Source organism: Parasteatoda tepidariorum, chromosome 2 (assembly GCF_982258835.1).
Source record: "Parasteatoda tepidariorum strain Cologne lab strain chromosome 2, Ptep-v5.0, whole genome shotgun sequence".
NCBI lineage: Eukaryota > Metazoa > Arthropoda > Arachnida > Araneae > Theridiidae > Parasteatoda > Parasteatoda tepidariorum.
The window spans coordinates 83,930,636-83,957,975 of NC_141756.1; the positions used below are offsets into that span (position 1 = coordinate 83,930,636).

The window sequence follows — 27,340 nt, forward strand, 5'->3', positions numbered from 1 at the left end:
ATCTTTTTTACAAAGCTTATTTCATCTATATGAATATTAACGTAAGCTTAGTATCTTTGTCATTCGTGTGAATTTTGCAATAATTATTTATTTTTTGACAGCTAAAGTATGAAAAGTATATGAAATTATACAAAAGAATATTATGAAAAGTATAATTAACCTGAAAATTGGAATGGTTTTGAAAACAATTACAAGTGCAATTTATATTACTGCACATTTTTACGATTTTTTTTCTATTCCAATGTATATTGATTCTATATTTCTTACATATTATTTTGTGTATTTATAATAGTAAAAATCAAACTATGTAAAGCTATTTTGAAAACTGAATCATTGTAATCGAGTTTCATAATCCACGAATCATTGTAAATCATTTTAAGCTTCATAATATTATTTTTCTCCTTAATTATAAAACTACATCTATATATAAAAAAAATTCCATGAATATTTTTCTTTTATTTGCAAAATAGCGAAATTCTTCGAACATAGAATACCGTTTAAATAAAATTTTATTAAAAGAAATCGAAGAAAAACAGACAAATAAAATATGTATTGAATAAGAAATGAAAAAAAGTTTCTACATTTATTAAGTCTCCGGTGTATGAACTTTGATAAAAATTTAAAAATGAAAACAATGTTAATCGAAATAAATCTAAGAATTATTAAATGATAAGGAAAAAAAAATGTAAATAAATAAGTTCTTTTCGTTTCTAAATTAACAAACAAAACTTTCTTCATTTATTAAAATCATCACATTATTTAAATTATTTGTTTAACGTTTTATTTACCCTTACCATAAAACCAACGATTTTATTTGAAAGAATACTTCATTTGCTCATTTTTCAAACTGTTATTTTTTTTAAAAAGAAAAACTTTGTTTCTATATCAAATGCTGCTTAGGTTTTAAAAAAGTTTAAATGCTTAATTCATTGTAATTCAAGAATGGTTTGAGTAAAATACAAAAGATTACTAAGTAAATTTATTATTTTAGTAAGAGCTTAAATTCGTGATATCAATTTCATTCCCTTGGTATCAAAAAAAATATTTTTTAGATTATCAGTTGTAATTTATTAATTTCTTGAGATATTATGAGTTTTTCTTCAAAAATTTTAAAAAAATATTTTAATTTTAGACTTTTTTGCCTAATTAAATTTAAAATATCAACATTAATTTTTTTTGTTTCGTAATTGTTTGGGAAGGCAGTGTTTATTTGCAAACATAAAATTTTCAAAACATATATAAGTGTATTAGACTAGATTAGATTAGTATTTTTTTAAATTATGTAAAAATAATTTTACTACAAATATATTAAACTTTTTTTTAACAAACAATTTGTATTAACATTTGTTTAAAACGTTTAATTCAGCTGTATTGTATTTTTGGTGAAAATCTTGAATTATATCGAAGAAATTTTTTACTTTATTTCATTGAGGCGAACCACCACGAACGTCTTTTTATTTCAGTTTTGCCCACCTACGTGTACTGCGTGTCGTTGGCGTCATCTGTCAAAAGCATTTTAACTTTCTAATACAAATGATAAGAAAAATGCAGTATTTTTCAAATTTATGTGTTTAATTATACATTTTAAAATTTAGTTACAACTTATTTTAGTCATATATTAGTATTCAATTATAAAAATGTTACAGTTTGATTGTATTAATTTCAATATTCATAATATGTTTAAAACTCTCTGTTTTTCCACTCAAAATTTCGTAGCTTTGAATGCCTGAAACATTTTTATGCTTTATATCTTTAAACATGTAATTTCATTTTTGATATACCTATAGCACAAGGTAACTAAAAGTTTGTTTTTCATTTTGATATTTTCTTTGTTTAGGCAAATTTCTAGATATTTGTCAAAAGTATTTAATTCATAAAAGAAACAATTCCAAAGAGAGAAAAGACTCACAGAGTAAACTTATCGATTCCAATTAATTCTCTTAAAAACATCATAGAACTGTTGACTAACTGTTGTAAACTGTTTTCCATATTGCAGCTTTCTCGATCTTTTGATATTGTTCTTTAATAGAAGAAATAATCCTTCTCCACCAGTTATATTTACTCAGAGTTATAATTTTTTAAGCTTAACATGGAAAGCTCATCTACAAGGATATTTAAATAATTGGTTCCTTAAAATTAGTTCTTCGTAATTTAGAAAGACAAAATACCCCTTTAAGGTTGTCGGTACATGGAGAAATAAAAATTGGAAAAGTAAAAATGCTCAATAGTAATGACATTTCTATTAAAAAGACTTAAATCCTATAAAAAATCAAAATACTCAATATATTTTACACCATTTACTATAAGTTCTGGTTTTCAAAATTATTGTTCTTATTACCTCACATTTAGTAAATAAGACAAAACTGGATTAAGTTAATTTAACCCATCAAATGATTTTTATGCCATGTTCCATGCTACATTTTCCGAATCTAATCGCGTATTATAACACTAAATTGTATAGTTAATTTTACATAAATCATTGCCTGAGCACTTCGATGAAAGAAATCCAAGCTTTTGGTCTTCCTATAAATCCAGAAATACGATAAATTTTACTATATTCTTTTTGTTTAGACCATATTTTTTTTCAGTGTATGAATAAAACATACTAATGCTAACTTGCGCACTGTATATTAAACAAAATACTTAAATGGAATACTTGAACGTAAATATCTAAACACTTTCAAAAAGTATTCTTTAAATAGTTAACAGCTACTCCGACCTGAAACTTTTGGTGTTCCTATAAAGCCAGAAACATGATAAGTTTTACTTTATTCTGGTAGTTTTGACAATGATGTTTTTTTTCTTTAAAAAGTTAACAGCTACTCCGATCTGAAACTTTTGGTGTTCCTATAAAGCCAGAAACACGAAAAATTTTACTTTATTCTGGTAGTTTTGACAATGCTTTTCTTTCTTCTTAAAATAGTTAACAGCTACTCCGATCTGAAACTTTTGGTGTTCCTATAAAGCCAGAAACACGATAAATTTGACTTTATTCTGGTATTTTTGATAATGCTTTTCTTTCTTCTTAAAATAGTTAACAGCTACTCCGATCTGAAACTTTTGGTGTTCCAATAAAACCAGAAACACGATAAATTTTACTTTATTCTGGTATTTTTGACAATACTTTTTTTTCTTTAAAAAGTTAACAGCTACTCCGACCTGACACTTTTGGTGTTCCTATAAAGCCAGAAACACGATAAATTTTACTTTATTCTGGTAGTTTTGACAATACTTTTTTTTCTTTAAAAAGTTAACAGCTACTCCGACCTGAAACTTTTGGTGTTCCTATAAAGCCAGAAACACGATAAATTTTACTTTATTCTGGTAGTTTTGGCAATGATGTTTTTTTCTTTAAATAGTTAACAGCTACTCCGACCTGAAACTTTTGGTGTTCCTATAAATCCAGAAACACGATAAATTTTACTTTATTCTGGTAGTCTTGACAATACTTTTTTTCCTTTAAAAAGTTAACAGCTACTCCGACCTGAAACTTTTTGTGTTCCTATAAAGCCAGAAACACGAAAAACTTTACTTTATTCTGGTAGTTTTGACAATGCTTTTCTTTCTTCTTAAAATAGTTAACAGCTACTCCGATCTGAAACTTTTGGTGTTCCTATAAAGCCAGAAACACGATAAATTTTACTTTATTCTGGTATTTTTGACAATACTTTTTTTTCTTTAAAAAATTAACAGCTACTCCGATCTGAAACTTTTGGTGTTCCTATAAAGCCAGAAACACGAAAAATTTTACTTTATTCTGGTAGTTTTGACAATGCTTTTCTTTCTTCTTAAAATAGTTAACAGTTACTCCGATCTGAAACTTTTGGTGTTCCTATAAAGCCAGAAACACGATAAATTTGACTTTATTCTGGTATTTTTGACAATGCTTTTCTTTCTTCTTAAAATAGTTAACAGCTACTCCGATCTGAAACTTTTGGTGTTCCAATAAAACCAGAAACACGATAAATTTGACTTTATTCTGGTATTTTTGACAATACTTTTTTTTCTTTAAAAAGTTAACAGCTACTCCGACCTGACACTTTTGGTGTTCCTATAAATCCAGAAACACGATAAATTTTACTTTATTCTGGTAGTCTTGACAATACTTTTTTTCCTTTAAAAAGTTAACAGCTACTCCGACCTGAAACTTTTTGTGTTCCTATAAAGCCAGAAACACGAAAAATTTTACTTTATTCTGGTAGTTTTGACAATGCTTTTCTTTCTTCTTAAAATAGTTAACAGCTACTCCGATCTGAAACTTTTGGTGTTCCTATAAAGCCAGAAACACGATAAATTTTACTTTATTCTGGTATTTTTGACAATACTTTTTTTTTCTTTAAAAAGTTAACAGCTACTCCGACCTGACACTTTTGGTGTTCCTATAAAGCCAGCTACACGAAAAATTTTACTTTATTCTGGTAGTTTTGACAATGCTTTTTTTTTCTTTAAATAGTTAAAAGCTACTCCGACCTGAAACTTTTGGTGTTCCTATAAAGTCAGAAACACGATAAATTTTACCTTATTCTGGTATTTTTGACAATACTTTTTTTTCTTTAAAAAGTTAACAGCTACTCCGACCTGAAACTTTTGGTGTTCCTATAAAGCCAGAAACACGATAAATTTTACTTTATTCTGGTAGTTTTGACAATGATGTTTTTTTCTTTAAATAGTTAAAAGCTACTCCGACCTGAAACTTTTGGTGTTCCTATAAAGCCAGAAACACGATAAATTTTACTTTATTCTGGTAGTCTTGACAATACTTTTTTTCCTTTAAAAAGTTAACAGCTACTCCGACCTGAAACTTTTGGTGTTCCTATAAAGCCAGAAACAGGATAAATTTTACTTTATTCTGGTAGTTTTGACAATACTTTTTTTTCTTTAAAAAGTTAACAGCTACTCCGACCTGAAACTTTTGGTGTTCCTATAAAGCCAGAAACACGACAAATTTTACTTTATTCTGGTAGTTTTGACAATGATGTTTTTTTCTTTAAATAGTTAAAAGCTGCTCCGACCTGAAACTTTTGGTGTTCCTATAAAGCCAGAAACACGAAAAATTTTACTTTATTCTGGTAGTTTTGACAATGCTTTTCTTTCTTCTTAAGATAGTTAACAGCTACTCCGATCTGAAACTTTTGGTGTTCCTATAAAGCCAGAAACACGATAAATTTGACTTTATTCTGGTATTTTTGACAATACTTTCTTTTCTTTAAAAAGTTAACAGCTACTCCGACCTGAAACTTTTGGTGTTCCTATAAAACCAGAAACACGAAAAATTTTACTTTATTCTGGTAGTTTTGACAATACTTTTTTTTCTTTAAATAGTCAACAGCTACTCCGACCTGAAACTTTTGGTGTTCCTATAAAGCCAGAAACACGATAAATTTCACTATATTCTGGTAGTTTTGACCATACTTTTTTTCTCAGTGTATGAATAAAACATACTAATGCTAACTTGCGCACTGTACGTTAAACAAAATACTTAAATGCAATACTTGAACATAAATAACTAAGCTCTTTCAAAATGCATTCTTTGAATAGTTAACAGCTACTCCAATCTCAAACTTAACAACAATTTCTTTCTCATTCTTACGCGAATCTTAAAATCTTTAAAGGAACGGATAAACACACTTTTAAACATCCAGTAAACATATTTAAGAAATTATTCCCTCTGTTTAATCGTCTAAATTTGTTCTTTCAAATCCATCCCTTTTGCATGCATTCATTCAAACACACGCTTTCATAGATTTACCGGCGCCTTAATAAGCACCTTTAGTTCGGTCGTCACGCATCCGGTTTCAAGGATATGTGTGCAGTGAATGCAGTAATTACCCGAATCTTTCAGGAGTACTACATGGTGCGGTAACTCTGATGGAGTCAGCTATTTAACACCGTGGTGGGATGCATGAAGAGTTTTGAGAGTCACGCGATAGTGGGGGGGTCAATTCGAATTAAATTGAGTTCTGCTACAAGATGATAAGCTGGCTGACTTTCGCTAGACTGTGCTAATTATTTCGATATGAGAATTAATCTAATCTAGTCAGTTTATGGAGAATAGTAAATTTTATCAAAGTAATCAGCATTACACAATGCATATTGTACATCTTTTAAGTTTAATTGGTAATTTAAGGTGGAAAATCATGTTCTTGTGTATCTGAGCTTTAGAGACATGTGGCTCAATCATATTAGAAGTTTTTCATGCATAAAACATAATTTGATTAATTCAGGACAAAATACAGGGTTATTCATAATTCCCTCGAAGTGTTATAGTAAAAAACGAAGACGAATATGGCAAAAAAGAACATATGAAATTATTCCGAAAGTATTCAAGTTTTAATTTAAGCAGTTGCCGGCAGATGGCAGTAACATGTACCATTGAAGCCAGTTGTAGTAAACATAAGGTTGTAGAAAACAGAAGGAATTATGAATAACCCTGTATAGTATCATTAAGAAAACATTCACAATTTTAAAAAAATAATATTTAACATAAAGTATACTTTGCATGCGCTCATTCAATAACAAGTTTTTATTTATTTACTGGAGTTTTAGCAAACACCTTTAGTGCTATCGTAACGCAGCAAATTTCAAGGATATTTTAGAAAGCAGTAAACCAGCAGCCATTACCCCAATGTTTCATAAGCATTACATGGCGTTCAATTCTTGAGGGGTTTCAAATTCAACACTATGGTGGGTTACATGGAGAAATTGCAAAGAAATATGAGTTATACTCTGTATGCTTTCATCTAAAAGCATGGTTTTATAGAGTTGCTGTAGCCTTAACAAGCACCTTAGTACAGTTGCCGCGCACTTGGCTTCAAGGATATTCTAAGCTGTGCTGGGAATACTAATTACCCGAATCTTTCACGAGTACTAAAGAATATAGCAACTCTGATGGAGTCAGCTATTTAACGCCATGGTGATATGCATGAAGAAATTACAAAAAATAACAGACTATACTTAAGTTTTATTTAACAACATGCTTCTAGACTTATTGGACATACATAGATTTATTGGAGCCTTAAAAATCACATGTTGTACGTTTACAATATACCTGGTTTCATGTATATTTAAAGTTGCTGTCAATGCATATATTATCCAAATTTTTCATGAATACAAAACAGTGTAGCAACTCTGATCTGAGATCAACTCGGATGTATGATGAAATTAAAAACCATAATAAATCATACTTTGCATGCTTTCACTTAAGAACACGCCTTAACAGATTTACCGGAGCCTTAACAAGCACCTTTACTACTGCTATCAAGCGGTACAAGGTTATTTTAAGCCTACTTCAAAGTTGTTTTAAGTAGCAGTATAAGCAGTTATAACCCAAATCTTTCACAAAAATCTTATCATTAAAACTCTCTATTCTCAGAAAAAGTTGTTAAAAGTTTAACTATAATATCAGTGCCTTGAGTCCATAGCACGACGCATATGCACTGCAACCTTCATACCTGCAGATGTTAAACTGAATCATATTGTCATTCAAGTTAAATAATACTATCTCATAATTAAGTTTGCTAACATAATTCAACAGAACACTGTATTAATTTTGATTATTATTCAAACGACAATAAACTACGAAAGTTTTAACAGTGAATGAATCCATGGCGTCATTATGCAATCTAAATATTTTAACTTGAAAAATAAAACTTCTTATTTAATTCATAAAAATGGAAAAAAATATTGAAGGGTTTAAAATTAAATGAAAAATTTAGAATTGTTATGGTATACAAAATCTTAAAGAAGAAGCAAAGATTCAAAACTAAATATTATAATATCATATTGGAATTTATAAAAGTGATATATCCCTAAACTACTGATATCACGCACACACTGTAATATTTGAAAAAAAAGTACTTTCTCAATTCCCGTGTAATGCATTATTTAATCTTCCGCGGTACTCTCAAGATGTGAAAGAACCTAGCTTTAGCCATGCATCAAAATATTTAGATGCATACATTGCTTAAGTAATTTTTTTCGTAAGGTTTTTTTAAATAAGGTTTTTCTCCAGCACATTTTTTATAGTTACCTACTTTTTTTTATAAATCATGTCTCTCTTAGCGTACTCTTTTTATCATTGTTTACAATTTTAACATTCATAATAAAGCCATAATTGTGCAAGAGGATTGTAATTCTAAATCTTCACTGTTAGAAATATGTACACTAACTTGATTAACTACGTTAATTTATTTTTTATATCACGATGATAAAGTATAATATTTATTATTTTGCGCTAAAATACGTTTTTAATATTCAAAACATATACATACAAATGCAATGTTTTGCTAACCAAAATACTGATTGAAGTATTGATATATGGTATGTGACATTAATTTATTATTTTCATGATGATGGTTATCATGCCGTAATTTTATAGTCAAATTTCTTGTACATTGCCTTTATACCACAGCAAAAGGAAAATGCTGAGGTTAGAATTTAATATAACTTTATATCCGAAAAATTCTTGTGGCTAAAGAAATAAATTAGCTCAAAGAAAAATAAAGTTCAAACATATTTTTATATTCGATGCGTCGCACACCCTGAATAAATGAGTTCTACAGTTGTTCTGTTTAAAAAGTTAGCCGTTACATTGATTGTAAAGAAAAGAAAAAAAGTATTTATAATATAATTTCTCATCACATTTATAAAATTTGATAAAAATTAAAGAATCGGTATAATTTAATTGTAATAAGATAAATAATTTCAAAAATAAATTAATTAAAATATTATTATGAAATATTTTATTATTATGAAAATATTACTATGAAATATAATATTATTATGAAAATATTATTATGAAATATAATATTATTATGAAAATATTATATGGAATATTATATGGAATATTATATTATTATGAAAATATTATTATGAAAATATTATACGAAATATTATATTATTATGAAAATATTATTACGAAATATTATATTATTATGAAAATATTATTATGAAATATAATATTACTATGAAAATATTATATAAAATATTACATTATTATGAAAATATTGTTATGAAATATAATATTATTATGAAAATATTATATGAAATATTAAATTATTATGAAAATATTATTATGTAATATTATATTATTATGAAATATTGTATTATTTATAAAAATATTATTATGGATTGTAAAATTAAAGAAATATTAAAAGCTTGGAAATATGTACTGCCTATAATGACATCACAATAGTATAGTTACGGTACAATAGCATATTAAAATATATTTTTTGCTCTGAGAAAATAAGTAGATTCATTTAATTTTTTTTATGTTCAAAAATAAAGCTAAACTTTTAAGAGATTTGTTCAACGCATCGTTGAACATGATATATTACATAAGCATCATATGTTCGTAAGACGTTGTGGTATTGACCAGAATTGTATTTAAAATAACAGAAATAAGCTTTTTAAAGGACAGTTTTAAGTATAGATACGTCATATGGTTCAGCTTACGAAAAGCTTTAATTTTTATTTTATACCAATGTAATCGAAACATATAATCCTAAAAATCAAAATGTATTTTTACTAAATTTACTACATGACAGGCAAATGATTTTAAACAGTAATTAGTAGACATAGATATACTCAATTAATACAGTTATCAATACAATGTATCATTATCAGCAATTTATTATGCATATTAGAGTTAAAATTCAACACCTGATAATATAACTATACTAAAATCTTACGGATAATATCCATAACACAGATGCATTTTGTGTTCATTCGATACATAATGGCCAATTTCCCGAAGATAATACATCCTTTGTCTTAAACAGAAAGCGACATATCTTTAGTAGCGTTTGACAGCTATTAAACAGTTGTAAGTGTTCCACGTCGGCATCATTTAATTCTAATTAGTTGAGCACAAGTATATGAAACAGGCTTAACAACGATTATGATTTAATGCTCCATTATGAAGTACATAGGATAAGTGATTCTAAACTAATCTATTTTGATACTATATTTATTTCGAGACTATAAAACACATTAAAATTTACTGCCAAATAAAGTATAATTCTCAAATAATTGATGCAATATAATTGAAATTGTGGAAAATAATTTTATTTTGGCAAAGATTTTAAAATAATTAGTATTATGATTATAATCAGTTTCCTCACAAATAATAAAGCCATATATTTTATAGTTTTATTATTTATATTTAAATCTTTAAACTTAAATTTAATTTAAAACCTGAAAATTTGAATCATTTTCTATAACTAACTGTTTTTATGATTCTATAACTAAAATACAAAGTAGCTTTGAAATACTAAGAATATTTTAAGTCATAACTTTCTTTAGAATCTTAAATTTAGTTATTTGCAATTTTTCTGAGAAAAGAGCTTCTAGTTTTAAAATCTTATATTCAATCGATTTTTTAAATTTTTATCGCATATGTTTAGCCAAAAGGCACTTACATGACTGTATTATAATCATGATGACCAAATTAAAATTGAGCCGAAAAATTCAAGATATTATGTCACTAAAGCCTGTAAGTTTTACTATTGTAAATTACTATTGAAGTAATATAAGTAAATTGCCATTGATATTATATGTAAATAATTAAATTTCGTTGTAAGTAAATTACCATTAATATTATAACTGATTAAAGGGCTTCTTTTATTTTAGCCGTATTGTAAAACAAAGTTTTTTTTTAATCGTAAATTTTAAAAAAAGATATTCATTGTTTTTTGCAATAACCTTATTCAGCTTCATAAAATTATTTTTTTAATTGATATGAGATTTTATGAACCAGTGTCAGATTTGCGTATAGAACCTGTATCGTTTTATTTCTGATCCCAACCAAGACAAATTAAACTATAGATTAAACACTGAGGGACAAACAAACGTTCATGGTTATTTTCCATGTAAAATTAGCCCACATTTGTGCTACATGCTGAAGAAAAACACGTTAAACTCCCATTCTTCGTCCTACGTCAAGAAGATTCTAATCCACCTCTCCCCGTGGATAATTTCGTCAGCATTGTCGATAGTACCATCTCGGAGCAAACAATGAAGAAACAATCTAATTATATATATATATATATATATATATATATATATATATATATATATATATATATATATATATATATATATATATATAAACCACACAAACCACATTTTGCTACATGCCGGTAAGTTTGGTTTCTGCTCTCTTTCATTTCATGCTCTTTTTCAACTGAATTTTTTAGCAATATCGACAAATTATAAAAAATAATTTTTGTCCTAAGAAAATTCTTCCTTATTCAGAAATATCGCATTATATATATATATATATATATATATATATATATATATATATATATATATATATATATATATATATATATATATATATATATATATATATATATATATATATATAAACCACACAAACCACATTTTGCTACATGCCGGTAAGTTTGGTTTCTGCTCTCTTTCATTTCATGCTCTTTTTCAACTGAATTTTTTAGCAATATCGACAAATTATAAAAAATAATTTTTGTCCTAAGAAAATTCTTCCTTATTCAGAAATATCGCATTATATATATATATATATATATATATATATATATATATATATATATATATATATATATATATATATATATATATATATATATATATATATATATATATATATATATAGGATGATTCTAAAAAGATGGGCAAAATTTTAGGAAGTGATAGTACACACCCAAGTAAAAGTTTTAAAGCTTTGAAGTTTTTTTATCAAAGAATGCATGGTCGAAAATAGAAGGGAAAAGGTGCTGGCGCATTCGGAAAGTTGTTTCATGCAAACGTGAAAGCTCCATTCCTGTTGCGATTTACTGCGCTGCGAGTTATTATTTGCATGTAATGGGAAGAAGAAGAACTCGTATGCAAATTTTCGTCATGATTCAAACATAAAAGCTGCTGATTCGAGGGTGCATTGTCAATCGCGGTCAATCTGAAGATGCTGCCCTTCTCTAATAAGGAAAAAGCCGATATGCATTTTGTCTATGTATTTGGTTCCAACTGAACGCAGTACCATCTCATTATGTACGAGAAGTGAGAAGCTAACTGGACGTAACCTTTCCAAACCAATGGATTGGGCGAGGTGGTCCTATAGCTTGGCCACCGTGCTCGCCAGATCTTTCATGTATCGATTTCTTTTTATGGGGACAGCTGAATGCTCTTATGTATGAGACTCACATTGAATCTGCAGAAGAACTTGTCGCCAAGGTTTCGGCCGCTGCAGGGGAAGTTCGCGATATGACTGGTGTGTTTCAGAATGTTCGCCAATCTTTTTTTTTGTCGTTGTACTGCGTGCATAGTTAATGCTGGCCATTGTTTTAAACACTTATTGTAATCACATGTCATAAAATTTACTTTTATAACTTAATTTCATCGTTCTTTGTGTGTTTTTGCCTCATATAAGAATGCAACTTTTGACACCCCATAACGGCTTTGTGTTTTGTTTTCGACCATGCATTCTATGATAAAAATTGCTTGCTTGGGTGTGTACTATCACTTCCTAAAATTTTGCCCATCTTTTTAGAATCACCCTGTATATATATATATATATATATATATATATATATATATATATATATATATATATATATATATATATATATATATATATATATATATATATATATATATATATATATATATATATATATATATATATATTCTGATTCTAAAATTACGGTAAAATAGTCAGCAACAATCTGTCCATTTAATCAACCATACGGCTTACGGTAAAAGAAACAATTTTTACCTTTATGGTTATGAAACCGTTTAAAACTTGAGTGGTTAGAAAACCATGTATACAAAACTTTACGATTTTTTTAACCACTTATAACTAGCATAAAAATACGAGACTATTTCGTGTTAAGCAGCTTTATGCTGCTACCATCTATGTGTGAAGGAGAGTACGGTATTCTAATAGGCTAGAGTCATAAAATGGGTTGCGCAAGACACTAGAAACTCTTCACGTGTTAAAGGGAATAGAGGAAATATTGTGGATTCACACTGGGACTCGAATCCCGTTGTGCATGTCATGGGAGATTTGCCCGCCCTAAAATAATGTTCTGAGCTGCACTGAACTTGTGGTTTCATTTGAGGGGCCTAGTTAGAGGGCGATAAAATTCTGATTGCTTAACCGTCTCGTGTGAAACCAGTTAATAAACAGTTTTTTTTCTCCACATTTAACAGTTTGCATACCATCTTATTTATTTTTCTTTGACTATTTTGTTTGAAGATAATAAAATCACAATTAAATAAATTGTTATTAAACCATTTTTTTAACAATGTGGGAAGGATAGAAATAGGACACAGATATAAGAAAGACGCAGAATATAACATGTAACCTCAGGTAACTCAGAGGTAGGTGGATCTTCGATTATACTTTAATCTGGCTAATTAGAAGCATATTTTTGAGCTTTAGTAAAACTAACGGTAAAATTACTTATGAAACTATCATTCACATTAACTTATTATAATAACTTCAATATTATTTTAAGAAATGAGGGTTATTTTATTTATATAATCTAATTATTTCTAGAATCTATTTTAACTTATAATATCGAAATACTGTTTCATAAAAGTTGCATTGTGGTTGCGAATATGTAGAGCCATAATCTTAGTAACCATATCACAAATTTTTTTTTAAAAAGATTACCGGAAAAAAGTAATAGTTTTTTTTATCCATTATATTATGCGATTTAAAATATTTTTTGACTCACTTAAAATGATTAAAAAATTTTACTGGTAATATTGTCAATTTACCTCAAATTTCTCATTGAAAATAGTTACTACCTGGAAACTTACAGCATGTTTATCACATTATCTCTCAGATCGTTTAACAATGAAGGTTCTAATCCTCGCTATTCATTGTGGTAAAAATTACGATACGAATACAAACGCCCTCGCCCCCTATATCAGCATATCTCATTATGCACTACAATATAATTATAGATTAATTTCCTAATTCTTTATTTTTTAAAACAAGCTTCGAAATAAAAGAATTTTTTCATAAAATAAAGGTTTTAAATATCCAGGAGTATTTAAATAAACTTCCTGTAAAATTGTTTTATTTCCTTGCCCAATTATTTCTAAATCAAATGTTTTAAAACAAAGATATGTACTTCATTCATTTACTATTTATTATTAGAGAAAAAAAGTATTTTATCCTTGTTTAATACAATATGGATGAACATCTTGTTTATTTGAAGAACAAAATTCCATCATTGAATTTTCGATATGAGAAAAAATAGCTGGATTAAATCCAATGTAAGCACTTATTTTTTTTCCATGTCATATCGTCTTCCTTAGTTTCAAAGTTACAAGCTATAGGTTGCGAAGAGTTCTTTGACAAAGAAGAAAATCAAATTATCTTTTACGTTTTTTTATTTATTCTGTTCTTGTTTCATATAAATTTATGCATCTTGTGCCTTATCCTTGCTGTTCTACTAAAAAATAATCGTGTATAGAGTAAAAAAAGCAGCTGTTTTCGAAGGATAGAAGATAAAATTGAGAATGTCTGTTTCTTTTTTGGAAAAAAGAAAACATTATAGAACTCCCCACCTTCCGCTAGAGAGTTTAAAAATAATATATATATATATATATATAAATAAGTTTCATTTATTGCGCATAAGCTGCAAGTAAACATGAACTCCTTAGATAAGTTCAAAATGAAGATAAAACAAAGGAAAATTATAGACATATGAAAAAGGGGTGAAGAAATAATAATGAAAAAAAAACTGAAAATGAACTGAACTGAAAAATGAACTGAACTGGAAAATGAAAGATATAATCTTTTCATCAGCCCACACGATTATATCCGCGAAAAAGAGTGCTTTCTGATATTGTATCAATATAGCCAAAGCAAAATATATTAATACAATAGTGTGAGGAGCACTCAAAAAAATTTTTTCTACAAAAATTACAACAAATAAAATAGAACACAATAAGTAAAAATAACACGTAAAAACAGAAAATAAAATAAAATAAAAGAAAAAACATTATAAAACAAAATATATAAAGCGAGTAGCGAGATCAGATGTACTTAGATGAACGAGAAATTTTTCAAGAACGATTTAAAAATATTTTCGCAACAAGATTGCCAGATTACAAAATATGAAAACAAAAGCGTAAATTGAGTGTAACTAGAGGAGTTTTGTTTTAAGTTTTAAAGTGCCGTTCTTACTGTATTACTGAAGTGATTTTTTATGGTTTGCATTGATTAGTTAGTTACCAAGAATGGGCCTGAAATGGATTTGCCAATGGAAAGATTATAAAAATTAACAAATAAAAATTTTATATATATATATATATATATATATATATATATATATATATATATATATATATATATATATATATATATATATATATATATATATATATATATATATATATATATATATGTCTAGTCGTAAAATTCATGACTCATACCGTAAATATTCAATTCTGATCACATATTGTAAATAGTGTGAAACTCTTATGATTAAAAAGGTACTTTAAAAAATGATTTGATAGCGAGAGGCTTATTTTATGCAAATGATACTTATACAAGTGATGCTAAAACTGTAAATACATTTTTTAGATGCAATCTCATACTTTTTGGAATCAGATCAGTACAGTACTGCCTAAATTACTTTTGATAAATTGTTTGTTAACTGATATTTTTCTGTAATGAAATTTTTCCTGTATCTTTGAGGAGTTTCTACGTCAACCACTCCTCAATCGAAGAATCTGGATTGAGGAAACAAGTAACTCTCTCAAGCAAACATAGAGGGCGGCACCTTAAGTTTGCTCAGCACCATCCGCTTGACAAACTACAGTACTCTCCATATATCAAACTTAATGACACCAGTAGATTAACTTAGCAACAAATCGCGTTTAGATGCTTTATAAAACGCAACTAAGCTACAATTTAAAGTTGCTGATACATTTACAAAGTTGCTGAATTCTTCTGGAAATTCCCAAGTTAATGCTTATTGATTTTAAGAGGAAAATTTTTGAATTCTCCAAAAAAGTTTCCTGCTTTTTGCCAGAAATATTACTATTTAAAATGCAAATCAGTTGCCCATTGTTTTTCAGAAACATTACAGAATTCCTTTTGCTGTGTGCTGAAATTTTATGCAATTAAATCTTATCAAATATTTTGTAACTGCTCTCTGACAACGAAAATTTATAATGCTAACAAGACTAAAAAAGGAAGATAAGCGATCTATTTGAGTATTAAGAAACATCTAATGTTAAAAGATTGTTTTTTTTAACATTCTGATATCCGTCTACACTTATTTAGACAGACTAGTTGCACCTCATTATGGGAATTGGCTATTGAAGATTATTTTTTTTAATGTAAACACAAAAAGTTTTAGTGGATGCATAACTTTATTTTGAAGTATTTTTTTTAAAAAATAAAACTTTAAAATTTGTCCTACTGTGATTTAAAGGTAAAGATTTACTTTTGTCTGAAAATGGAAAATCTTTAATGCGTAGAAAGCAGTTTGCCCAATCTGCTACTTTTTTTTTTCAAAAATAAATATCATTCTTATGTCTATAGGTTTCATTAGAAACTTTGACAAAATATTGATCCTTCGTTGAAACTAACAGCAAGTTTAGAAGATTCAGAAATTGCGACTTTGATGACAGTTAATGGTTAATGCATGAGGATTTTGAATTCCGAACTAGAGCTTTTCCGGAGAAGGTTTCGAGTAAACTTTGAAAAATTAAAAACAGTAACAGCCGTTTTACAACATTTATTTTTCATTATTTTTCATTATTTATTTTCATTATCTATTTACATTTCATGTGAAAATCCTGCTGTGAGACTCAGCAAAAACATTATTTCTTCACGATTTTCAATTTTATGTTGGTCCCGTATTTATGATTTGCACACGTATATATATATATATATATATATATATATATATATATATATATATATATATATATATATATATATATATATATATATATATATATATATATATATATATATATATATATATATATTTAATATATATCTTATTTAATTAGCATATTTTAGTTAGTCTCTCGAGTTATTACTTAGTGCATGAATTAATACCATCACTGCTAGAATTTTCATTCAAGAATTATAGAAAAATAACCGGCAGCAGTATCTCCATCCAATTAACCGTAACGTTTACGGTAAAGAACATTTTTTACCTTTACTGTTTTGAAACCGTTTACAACTATTATAGTTAAGGTACCGTGAATAAAAACTATACGGTTTTTTATTCATTTGCAATCAGAATGGTTTCAAAACCGTAAAATAGATACTTAACTGGGAATTGGAGATAGTTTAGCAGAAGTTTGGCGCTGCTATCTATACGTGAAGGAGACTGTCAAAATCATTCGTTCAGGCTCGCAAATTGGGTAGCATCTCTCGGCTATATACAGATTAGCTCTTACGGCTATAATATGTACTCAGTTTCAAAAACTAGGTGGCTTCATTTGGTGGGCCTAGTTGGTACGAGCGATAAAAACTTTTTTGCTTTACCGTATTAGGTGAAAGCAGTTAATAAATGGTTTTTCTCACATTTACAGGTTGAATACTGTCTAAATTATGGATATTTGACTGTTTCTTTTTTTGAATAAGGTAAAATAACAACTAAATAAATTGATATCTAATCAATTTTTCTAAGAATTTTCCATTAGTGAATCATTAGGTTGAAGTTTCGAAGATATGTCCTTTTTTTATATTGTGCATTGCACATGCCATTAACAATCTAATACATTAAAAGATTTGTCACAAATATTTCATTTGCACCTGCGCACTAGAGTTAATAGCTTAGATTTTAAGCACAGGGCTGCGTATGCACGTTGCATATGCATTTGTTAACAAGAAACTGATGAAATTAAAGAAAAGGATTATTGATGCCATTGTGCAATTTAGATTAGGTTTTCAATGTTCTAGGTCTACTGGCATGAATTAACTGTAACAAGCAACCATACATCAAAAATATATGCAGCTGGAAAAAAAATCATATAGATAACAAAAAAAAGAGTATGATAAGAAAAAATAACTTTCATCCTCCTTTTCGGAAGCTATTATTTTAAATAACAATTTAAAATTATCCCAAATTACTTCGAACTAAGTTTTAAGAGGAAAAAAATCGCTTAAATTAATACAGTAATTTGATTAAATTTACGATGAAGATAAACGTATTATCTCTTTCCTTTAAAAAGTCCACTATTTAATTTACTTTTTACACCATAACAACAATATCTAAAAATTACTTTTTTAGTGAAAATTTATTAATTGTAGTGTTAATACGTTACCACAGTTCTCAATCATAGAAAATGAAATTCATTTTTCATCACATCAGCTAACAACAATTTTTTAACTCAGTTTAATTAGTTAACCCAGTTTTTTTAACTGTTGTTACAGTCATCATATCGGTTTGAGTGGCTAATTTATTCACTGTCAAGTACTCTAAGTAATTATTTCTAGTGCAAAGAAATGCCAGTTTTTATTTGGCTAGACAAGAATTTAATTTAAATTGTTTTGTCAGAAAAGAAATCAAGTCGAGTAAGGGTTATAACTGTCAAAAGTAATCATTGTCACTTCAGCAGGGAGTTAAGTTTATTTATCTTAGAGAATTTTCTTTAAATAGAAAAGCAGAGTAGATTTCTAATTTTTCATTTTTTAAGTGTTAAAGAAACGTTTTCTTCGAGTGTTTTGCCGCATTTTCATGGAAAAGAAGTATCTTCATTTTGAAGTTGCTTCATAAATTAAGTGTTAAAGAATTTCTTCATTAAGACATTCTCATTACTTAAGACAAAAAGAAGAAGACATCATTCAAGTGGTAAAGATGTATTTTCATTGAGGGTTTTTCATTAAGCGGTAAAGAAGTATTTTCATTAAGTGGTAAATAAATGTTTTCATTCACATATTTTCAGGTGAAAACGTACTATTTAAACAAATTTTTTTCGTTAACATTGTAACTTATTTTTTCCACTAATTTTATTTTTATTTGATTTTTAAAGGCTCTAAAGATATCTATAAAATATTAGTAATTCAATTAGAGTAAACGCATGTTGTTTAGAAATTTTCTAACTACACTAAATTTTTACTTACAACGTTATTGACAAATTCGACTTTTAAAATATGCGCAATTTTTCCACTTCCGATTAATCATATGTTTTTATGATGGAATGAATTAAAAGTTCAAGTTCTGTAAATAAAATAAAAATGGAACAAATGTCATAAAAAATCGTGTTCATTTAAATAATTTGTCCACTGATTCGGTCAATGGTGGCTACACTGTTAGAAATGTCTCAGAAAAATGGTTAAATAACAATTTATTGAATGGTTATTTTACCATATTTAATCAAAACAGTCAAATAACCATAAATAAAACGGTAATTTGACTGTTAAGTTTGAGAAAAACTGTTTATTAAATGCTTTCACCTAATACAGTTAAACGACCAGAATTTTATCACACCAACTAGAACCACATAATGAAGCTATTTAGCTCTTTGCAACGGCGTGCATATCATAGCCGAGCGACCTTACCTGTTAATCTCATGACCGATAAAACTTGAGTTCGAGTCCTAGTGTTGACATCACAATATTTCCTCCATTCCCTTCCACACATGAAGAATTTCCAGTGTCCGGCACTCTCCAATGCCCATTACCTTACGAAAAGCCGAACTCTTATGTCAAGCTAAATAATAATAATTTTTTTTTTCGTTTTTGAAAAATGTTAGTTGTAAATGGTTAAAAAGTCATAAAGGAAAAAAAATGTTCTTTACCGTAAAATTTACGATTAATCGGATGGACTGACAGCTTTCAGTTATTTCACCATAACTTCAGAATGAAAAATGAAAATTTTAACAGTGTATATTCCATATTTCATTTATTAAATATTTTTTTTCCATGCACGAAACTTTTTTTGTGTCTCAATAAATGTAATGCATGCAAATTATGGTCCTTAACTGGGTTGAATCTTTTTTAACATTGAAATGTTATGATAATTGCAATAATTATAATAATTATTATTTTTCAATAAGAGATTACTAATGCATGAAAATAAATTTAAGTAAATAGTAAAAACATTAAGTAAAAGTTTTTCGACAAAGTCAGAATAATTCCTCATTAAAAAAATTTCTAAAAGTGTAAATAAAAATTTATTAATCCAGCAACTGCTGATAACGAGTTCCAGATCTCGCTGTCTCACTCTGTGAAAAGAATTTGTATCAAATTACTGTAAGAAGTACGGATACTCAGGGTGCCTATATTTTCTTACCATAAAATCCTTTTTTTTACCGGAACATGCAACTAAACTAGAAACCTGATATACCATAATTTGTATTGTAGTAAATACCGTAAAATCATTGAATCACTCTACTTAAAAAATTTTACTGTGAAAATTATAATGTAATATTTCAATGTAAAAAAGGATTTTGAAGTAAAATAAATTTCACGGGTGTCACTTCTATTTTTGCACCCAAAGGACCAATAATTTATGTCATAACTTGAATAAAAATCTCTTACAGTGTACTGTCAGTTTTCTCTTAAAGTAGGTGTTTTTTCGTATTTCTTTTTACGTTTACTTCAGTGAGCTTAGAAAATAATTATTTATACCCACTTCTTTGATTTACTGAGAGGTTAAAGACTTTGCTTGTAAAAAATTATAAATTATTTTACAGTATAAAAAGTGTGTAAAATATTTTAGGAAAAAGTTCCTTTCCTTTATGAAACACAGAAGATTTCCATTTCTGCTATGATTGGTTGAAACCATTTATTGAAATTTCTCAAGCAATTAAGAATTGGAAAAAAAATTGCTTTGGTAATATTGGTGACGTACGTATTGGTCTTCACTTTTTTACAAGAAAGCAATGACTAGAAAATTTGAATAAAAAATTCATAGTTAAAATTTGCAACATTTACTTATAGAAAAAATTTTTTTTTTAACAAAAATGTTTTTTCGTTACGTTAATACATAAATAAGTTTTCATCGCGATTTTTTTGGTAATGCATAGCGATTCAAAAGAAAATCGTATTTTCTAAATATTGCACTTGTTCCCAAAATGAAATATTTTAATGAACACATTTCCATATAAATGCTTACATTTAAACAAAATGTTATGTTTTTAGAATAATGTTCTGAGGAATTCATTATCAAACAGAAATATTGTTTTCCCCGCATTTAAATTTTCATAAAGCAGTATAATATTATTCAAGCATACCGTAAACCGGGGCGAGTCTACCCATCCAGGGGCGAGTCTACCCATTTTAGTTTTATTTAATTTTCACTATTTTAAATTGCAAATAAATTTTTTTTTACCGACGGAGGACTTAGTTCAGACTCTAAGGAAGATGGAGCTGTAGTAGTTTGATCCGTTTTTATTTATTTGTCGTCTTTTTAACCGACCTGTTCAAACGTCTTTTGAGAGATTTGTATTGAAAATCAGCAAACTTTTAGTTGGTGCTCCGTAAGTATATTATTATTATTACTATTTTCACTTTGGTTAAGTGATAAACTTATCTAAGACTAAGATTACATTAATTTTATATGAAAAAAAACAAAAAGAATGTAAGTTTTGCTGTTGTGAACAAAAAGCCAGAATTCGCGGGGCGAGTCTACCCATTCGTATTTAGTCTTAATAAAGCATAATAATATAATTTAGAACTTTGTTTATATTAAAATTAAGTAATTTTAAATGAATTTGAGTATATTATTTTAATTCTGCATTGATAAATTTATCATTAATAAGAAAATTTATAGGTTAAATATAAATGTAAATATAAAATATGTTTATTTTACCTATTTTTTCAATTTTTATATTACAAAATTAACTTTTTTTATTTAATATTATATTTCAACGAGAAAACATTGTAAGAAAAATCACACCTCCCAAAAGAATGGGGAAAGGATTTTTCATGATTCCCAATGTTTGAATTTCGATTTTGTTAATAATCTTTAATTATTATTATTTATTAATTATTTAATTGTAAATTTATATTAATTTTAATTTATTTTTATCAACAATAATCAGAAAAAAATGTTATTTTATAATGTTAATGATTATAAAAACAAAACTGTGATCAAAATGTGATAATCGATCAAATACTCAATTTGTGTTATTTTATGAATAAAAAAATGGAATATATAATAAAGTTATGAATTTTACTTCATACATATCCCATATGGTAACTAAAATAACAATTTAATAGCAAAATTTGATTATTTACAATGTTAACATTCATTTTAGTAGAATGGGTAGACTCGCCCCATACGAGAGATTTGTCAGCAGTTCTATAAAAATATACAGTAACAGCGTAACTGTTAATATTTTCTAAAATCGATTTCACAGCTTTAAAGAGGGATAAATAGCGATTCCGAAACACCTATTAAAAGCCTTTTTTCTTTAATATTTACAAAAGTTTGACCACTTGAAAGTTGACAAACTGAAAAAAATAAAATGGGTAGACTCGCCCCGGTTTACGGTACGTGATTCATGATGGCAAACAACATAAAATAGTATAAGCAAGACAGTGCTGAAATATATTATTAAAAAAATCAAATATTAATATGTTAATGTTCTATTCTTACAGTAGCTGACATTGAATTTGAGTTAAGAGCTGGTTGCTTTTGTGAACAGTAAATAATATTAATTGCTAACAAAAATTAAATAAATAGAAAATCATTATATGTTAACCCTTGTTTAGCTCAAAAGTTACAGAATTACGTTTAAAACGAAACTGTTTCTATATAAACAATCATGCAACAAATCAGGAAAGAAAATAATTAGTTTTGATATTGGAAATTTTTCATTATTAATAAATTATACATATAGTGCGAAATTATAAAATTATATGAACATTATTAGTATGAAAAATTTAACTAGATATATCTTTGAAAATGAACTTACCTATAGCTGGTGCGTAGATATTAAGATATAAACAATCTTCGCTTTGATTGGTTAACAGTGGTAAAATCCTCTGAAGATATCGAAGTCGCCCTTGAGGCATTCTTTTCAATGCATCAGTCTCATTCTTGATGTCTGGCCATTTTTGGGGACACACTGACCCAAAACTGTCCGCTACCCTTACACCTTTCCAGTGGGGGGAAGTCACAGGTGGCATGAACCGAAGAGCTCCTGTAGGTGCACCAGCATAAGGAACACCTAGAAATACCTCTACCGGTTGCAACTGCCGATTGGACAGGGTACTTATAAATCCTCTCAATGTTCCATACCTAGTATGTACCACACGCGTACTCAAGTGTCGCGTGTCCAGCTCCATCTGATTGATGGAATAGGTCCGAAATATGATGGAAAAGAATATGAGAACTAACCTCATGGGCAGGCTTTTCAAAGTGTCCTTCATCAAGATAATCAATATGTCACTGATAACAAATAGATGTCATCATTGCTGTACTATGAATTTTTTTTTTAGTTTGTTGCATTACGTAGATTATTTCAAAATGTACGCCAGCGTATATTTAAATAATCAATCATTCATTGTTGTCCACTTTTGATAGTAATATCATTGATTTTCGACATATATTGATGCTATTTAGTTTATTTCAGGCTTAAGCTTATTAGTATTTCGAGGAAATACTAAACGAAAGCTTAGGAATAAGTGCATAAACATAACGGAATAGTGTGAGTTCACCTTTAAAATAAGTCATAATGACATATTAAATTTCTGCAATTTATGAGTTCAATATGATTTAGCAAATTTATAGTTGTGATTTTATATCTTATTTTTACAAAGACGTGGAAATAATGGTGCAAAGCGCGCAATATAAGTAAATATATAAAAGTTGCTTATGTATGGTACATTTAAAATGATATTGAATTCAAAATAAGGAAGTGCAATTCTAAAAAATTATTAAAAAAAAGGGTGAAAATAGTGCGTGCAATATTTGAAATTAAATTTATAAGTTATTTAGTAATATTAAATTTGTAAGTTGCATACGTATGGTACATTTAAAATAATATTGAATTTAAAATTAAAAAAATGCAATCATATATCAAAGGTTATGTTACATAAATAAAATGAATTTAAAGAATTTTTTTTTTCATCAAACAAAATTCATCGCTTGTAATGTAAAACTTTTAAAAATAAAGTATAAAAATTTATAAAACAGAAATGTTTGTTTCCTTAAAATGATTATAATTTAAAAAATATTTTTCGCATTCTTATATACGATTTGAACAATGCGCACCACGAAGAATAAAACAATATTTTAAAATTAATCACTCCTAAAACAAGTTAAATAATTTTATAATAATCATTATTTATGAAATATTATAATTTCTATATCAAATCACATTTATATTTTCGCTCCATTTCTTATACTGATAAAATGTGTTCAAAGAAACCGAAAAACAATATCCGAAGTAGAGTTTTAAGACGAGAACTTGATCTTGAGCTTCCCAACTACCATCTCACATCTTCCAACTGATTCTCCCAGAGTATTGGGAGTTGAAAGAGGGGAAAACGATAGCCGGCAGGTTTACCGTAACGCATGCGCACTTGCAATGCCAAAGCTTTTGCGTGAACTGCTCGTTTAAGTTAAGACTTTAATAAACTCAGATGTCTTTCAATGTATTCCATGTGAAATATGCACTACACGCTATCCACCCGAAGTATAAATTCATTATGTTAATCTTTTCTCTAGAACTCGTTACAGGACGAGATTCTCTAACAGCACTAGGCTCTATTTCAATAATTTAGTGACCTCGCTGTATCTAGGATAGAAAATTATGTTGTTCAAGATTTTTAACCTGTTTAGGAAAGGGAGTGAAAATACCTTTGGGTTTGCCCTGAAGCCCATAATTGCAATTTATTTGGTAAGTGCTTTTCGAGAACGAGCATCGCTGAGTATATTTCCAACCTTTCCAGACGAAAGGAAATTTAGTATATCCGCATTTGAGCCCTATTTCGAATCCATTAAGCCTAAATTGTGTCTAGCATAAAATTTTAAATAGCTTTAACTTTTCATTCCACTCTTTTGGGATGTTTTGTTTCAGCTGTTATCGAAAAAAAAAGAGAAAATATTAATATTTTTGGAAAGAGAAACTGATAAATATTGCGAAAATGGATTTTTAAAAGGTTGCGATATTTTTGCTTTTTGAGCTCTTGAAGTTTTCTGAATAAAAGGGAAATCATTATATTTTTCGAATCGTTTAAAATATATTTCTAACTGAAAATATTTTCCGAAAATTATTTTGAAATAATTTCCAAGAAATTATAATCAATTGATTATTTTTAAAAATAAATTTATTAAGCTAGAGTTCTTGCTTTTTTAAAATAAAATTTTGTAAAATCATATTTTTATAGGGAAATATAAAGCAGTTTACAGTTCATCATGTAACTCACTAATGGGTTTAGAGAAATCTTTTTAAAGTATACAGTATTAAATTGGAGGCGCCTGAAATATTTTAGCAAGAAATTTGAAAAAGTAATTAACTATCATCAGAGTGTAAAGCAATTCTCCTTCATAAAAGCAATTCCCATATAAAGTAATTCTCTTCCATAATTTTTTATGTTTTTGAGATAACAGTTTCAAAAAAAATGTTCAAAAAGAGTTGAAAAATAACATAACATTTCTTGTGGCCTCAATGGGGGTAAAATTGCAAAAATTTAGGTCATGCTCACTGTTTTAAAAATGTATAAAATACCACAAACTTTGTTGTTGAGTTTGCGAAAGTGCTAAAATAAAAACGCTTATAACCGACTAGGCTTGAAAGATAAAATCTTTGTAACATTTATAAAAAGAATAAAATGAATGAAAATAATAAAAATGAAAATAGTAATGAAAATAATAAAAAATTCTATTTTTGAGCTAATTTCCTACCTCTTAATTTTTCAAGATCTAGTTTACTATCTATATTGTTTCGAGATTATATTTAAATGGATTTAAGGTATTATATACTCACACACCGGCTATTACACATGGAAAACTTCTCCAAGAAAAATCCTGTGTTCTTACTTTTAAAATTTATTCTTTTTCATTTTTTTTTGTTGTTGTTTTCTTTAATGTTTAGAAATGACGATTTTATAAGAATTAAAAGTTTGTTTACAATCTAAATATGTGTTTTATATAAAAGAATAATACACAAAATAATGATTTATGAATCATTAGAATTTTATTTATACCATAGTTAAAGCCTTATATTAATACCATAAATTATATGTATTTTAGAATGCTCTAATTTTTAATTTCAACATTTACTTATTTTGGTAATAATTTACCACCAGAAGCTCCTCTTATGTTTTGCGATATGAAAATAAACTGATCTAATATGAAAATAAGCTAAGAACCAATCTCGTAACGGTAAAAAGTTGAGTAACATCATTGAAATTGCAGCGAAGAATATCATGGTAACCGGAAGTCTGAATTTCAGCTAAACTGTCCGAAAATTATCTCTGATTAAAGGTGCTTCCGATTCGTAAAATTATACTCAACGTTGCCACTCAAAGCTCGTTGTCATTCCAAAAGTACAAATTAATCATAGTTGACGAAACTTATCATAGAGGGCGCGCAACAACTACATTATAAGTATAAAACTCATTTTGCCTGAACTAATTCTATGATCCTATTATATCTCAAAATTTCTAACAAAAGAAGAAAATTCTTCTAAGAGGATCACCTAAAAACAGGACACAAAAAAACACTATTAATACTTTAAGACTGCACATTTTTCTAAATTAAAAAACACAACAATAAAAGTTCGTTGCATGAGAATTAAGATATTTCTTATTAAATTCAGCAAAGTAATGAAGAATGCACATTCACTAATAGTGGACATAAAAGTTTTTAATCGTTGCCTCAAATCTCCAGAAACCCATTAAATGAATGGATTTTTTATGAAGTAATTTTCCCTTACACTGCATTAGCTTTAATAGGATTCTTGACCGTTTCCTAAAGATGCACAGGAAAAAAAAACTTGGTTTGTTTTGATACATTTTGGAACAACTTTTTTGATTGCTTCTTCATAGCTTAAGAAGCATTCTCTTTTCCTTTTTTCATAAAAAAAAAGTCTGTAATGAGTTCCACTTTCTGGATTCAAGGTTCTGGTATGAAGTGGCAGAATGAATAGAGTTGCTTGTGAGAAGGTTAAGCTTCGGTGATTTTCAAGAAGAAAAAAAAAGCATGGGGCTTATTTTCTTTCTGTGTCTAGGGAGCATTGTTATTGTCTCCTTTTGGTATTAATTGAGGGAGTGGAAGCCTTTTAAGATTCCCTGATAAATATTCTATGAAAGAGACTTCCGCTTAAGAGGCTTTTAGCCGGATATTATTCGCTAAATTTCTTTCAGCTTTTCTGGAAAACCATTTTATTGTGATTTTGTCCGAATCAGACTTATATATCTGTT

At 27.7% G+C, this 27,340-nt stretch overlaps 1 protein-coding gene across 1 annotated transcript in view; it reads right to left on the minus strand.

Annotated features, from left to right (window-relative positions):
* Positions 1-24,437, minus strand: part of LOC107453691 (neuroligin-4, X-linked) — an 80,452-nt gene extending 56,015 nt beyond the window's left edge. The window contains exon 1 of the mRNA XM_043039509.3: positions 22,885-24,437. Coding sequence (XP_042895443.1) covers positions 22,885-23,341 — 457 coding nt within the window. The 5' untranslated portion in view covers positions 23,342-24,437. The remainder of the gene's footprint in view (positions 1-22,884) is intronic.
* Positions 24,438-27,340: the final 2,903 nt, after the last annotated feature.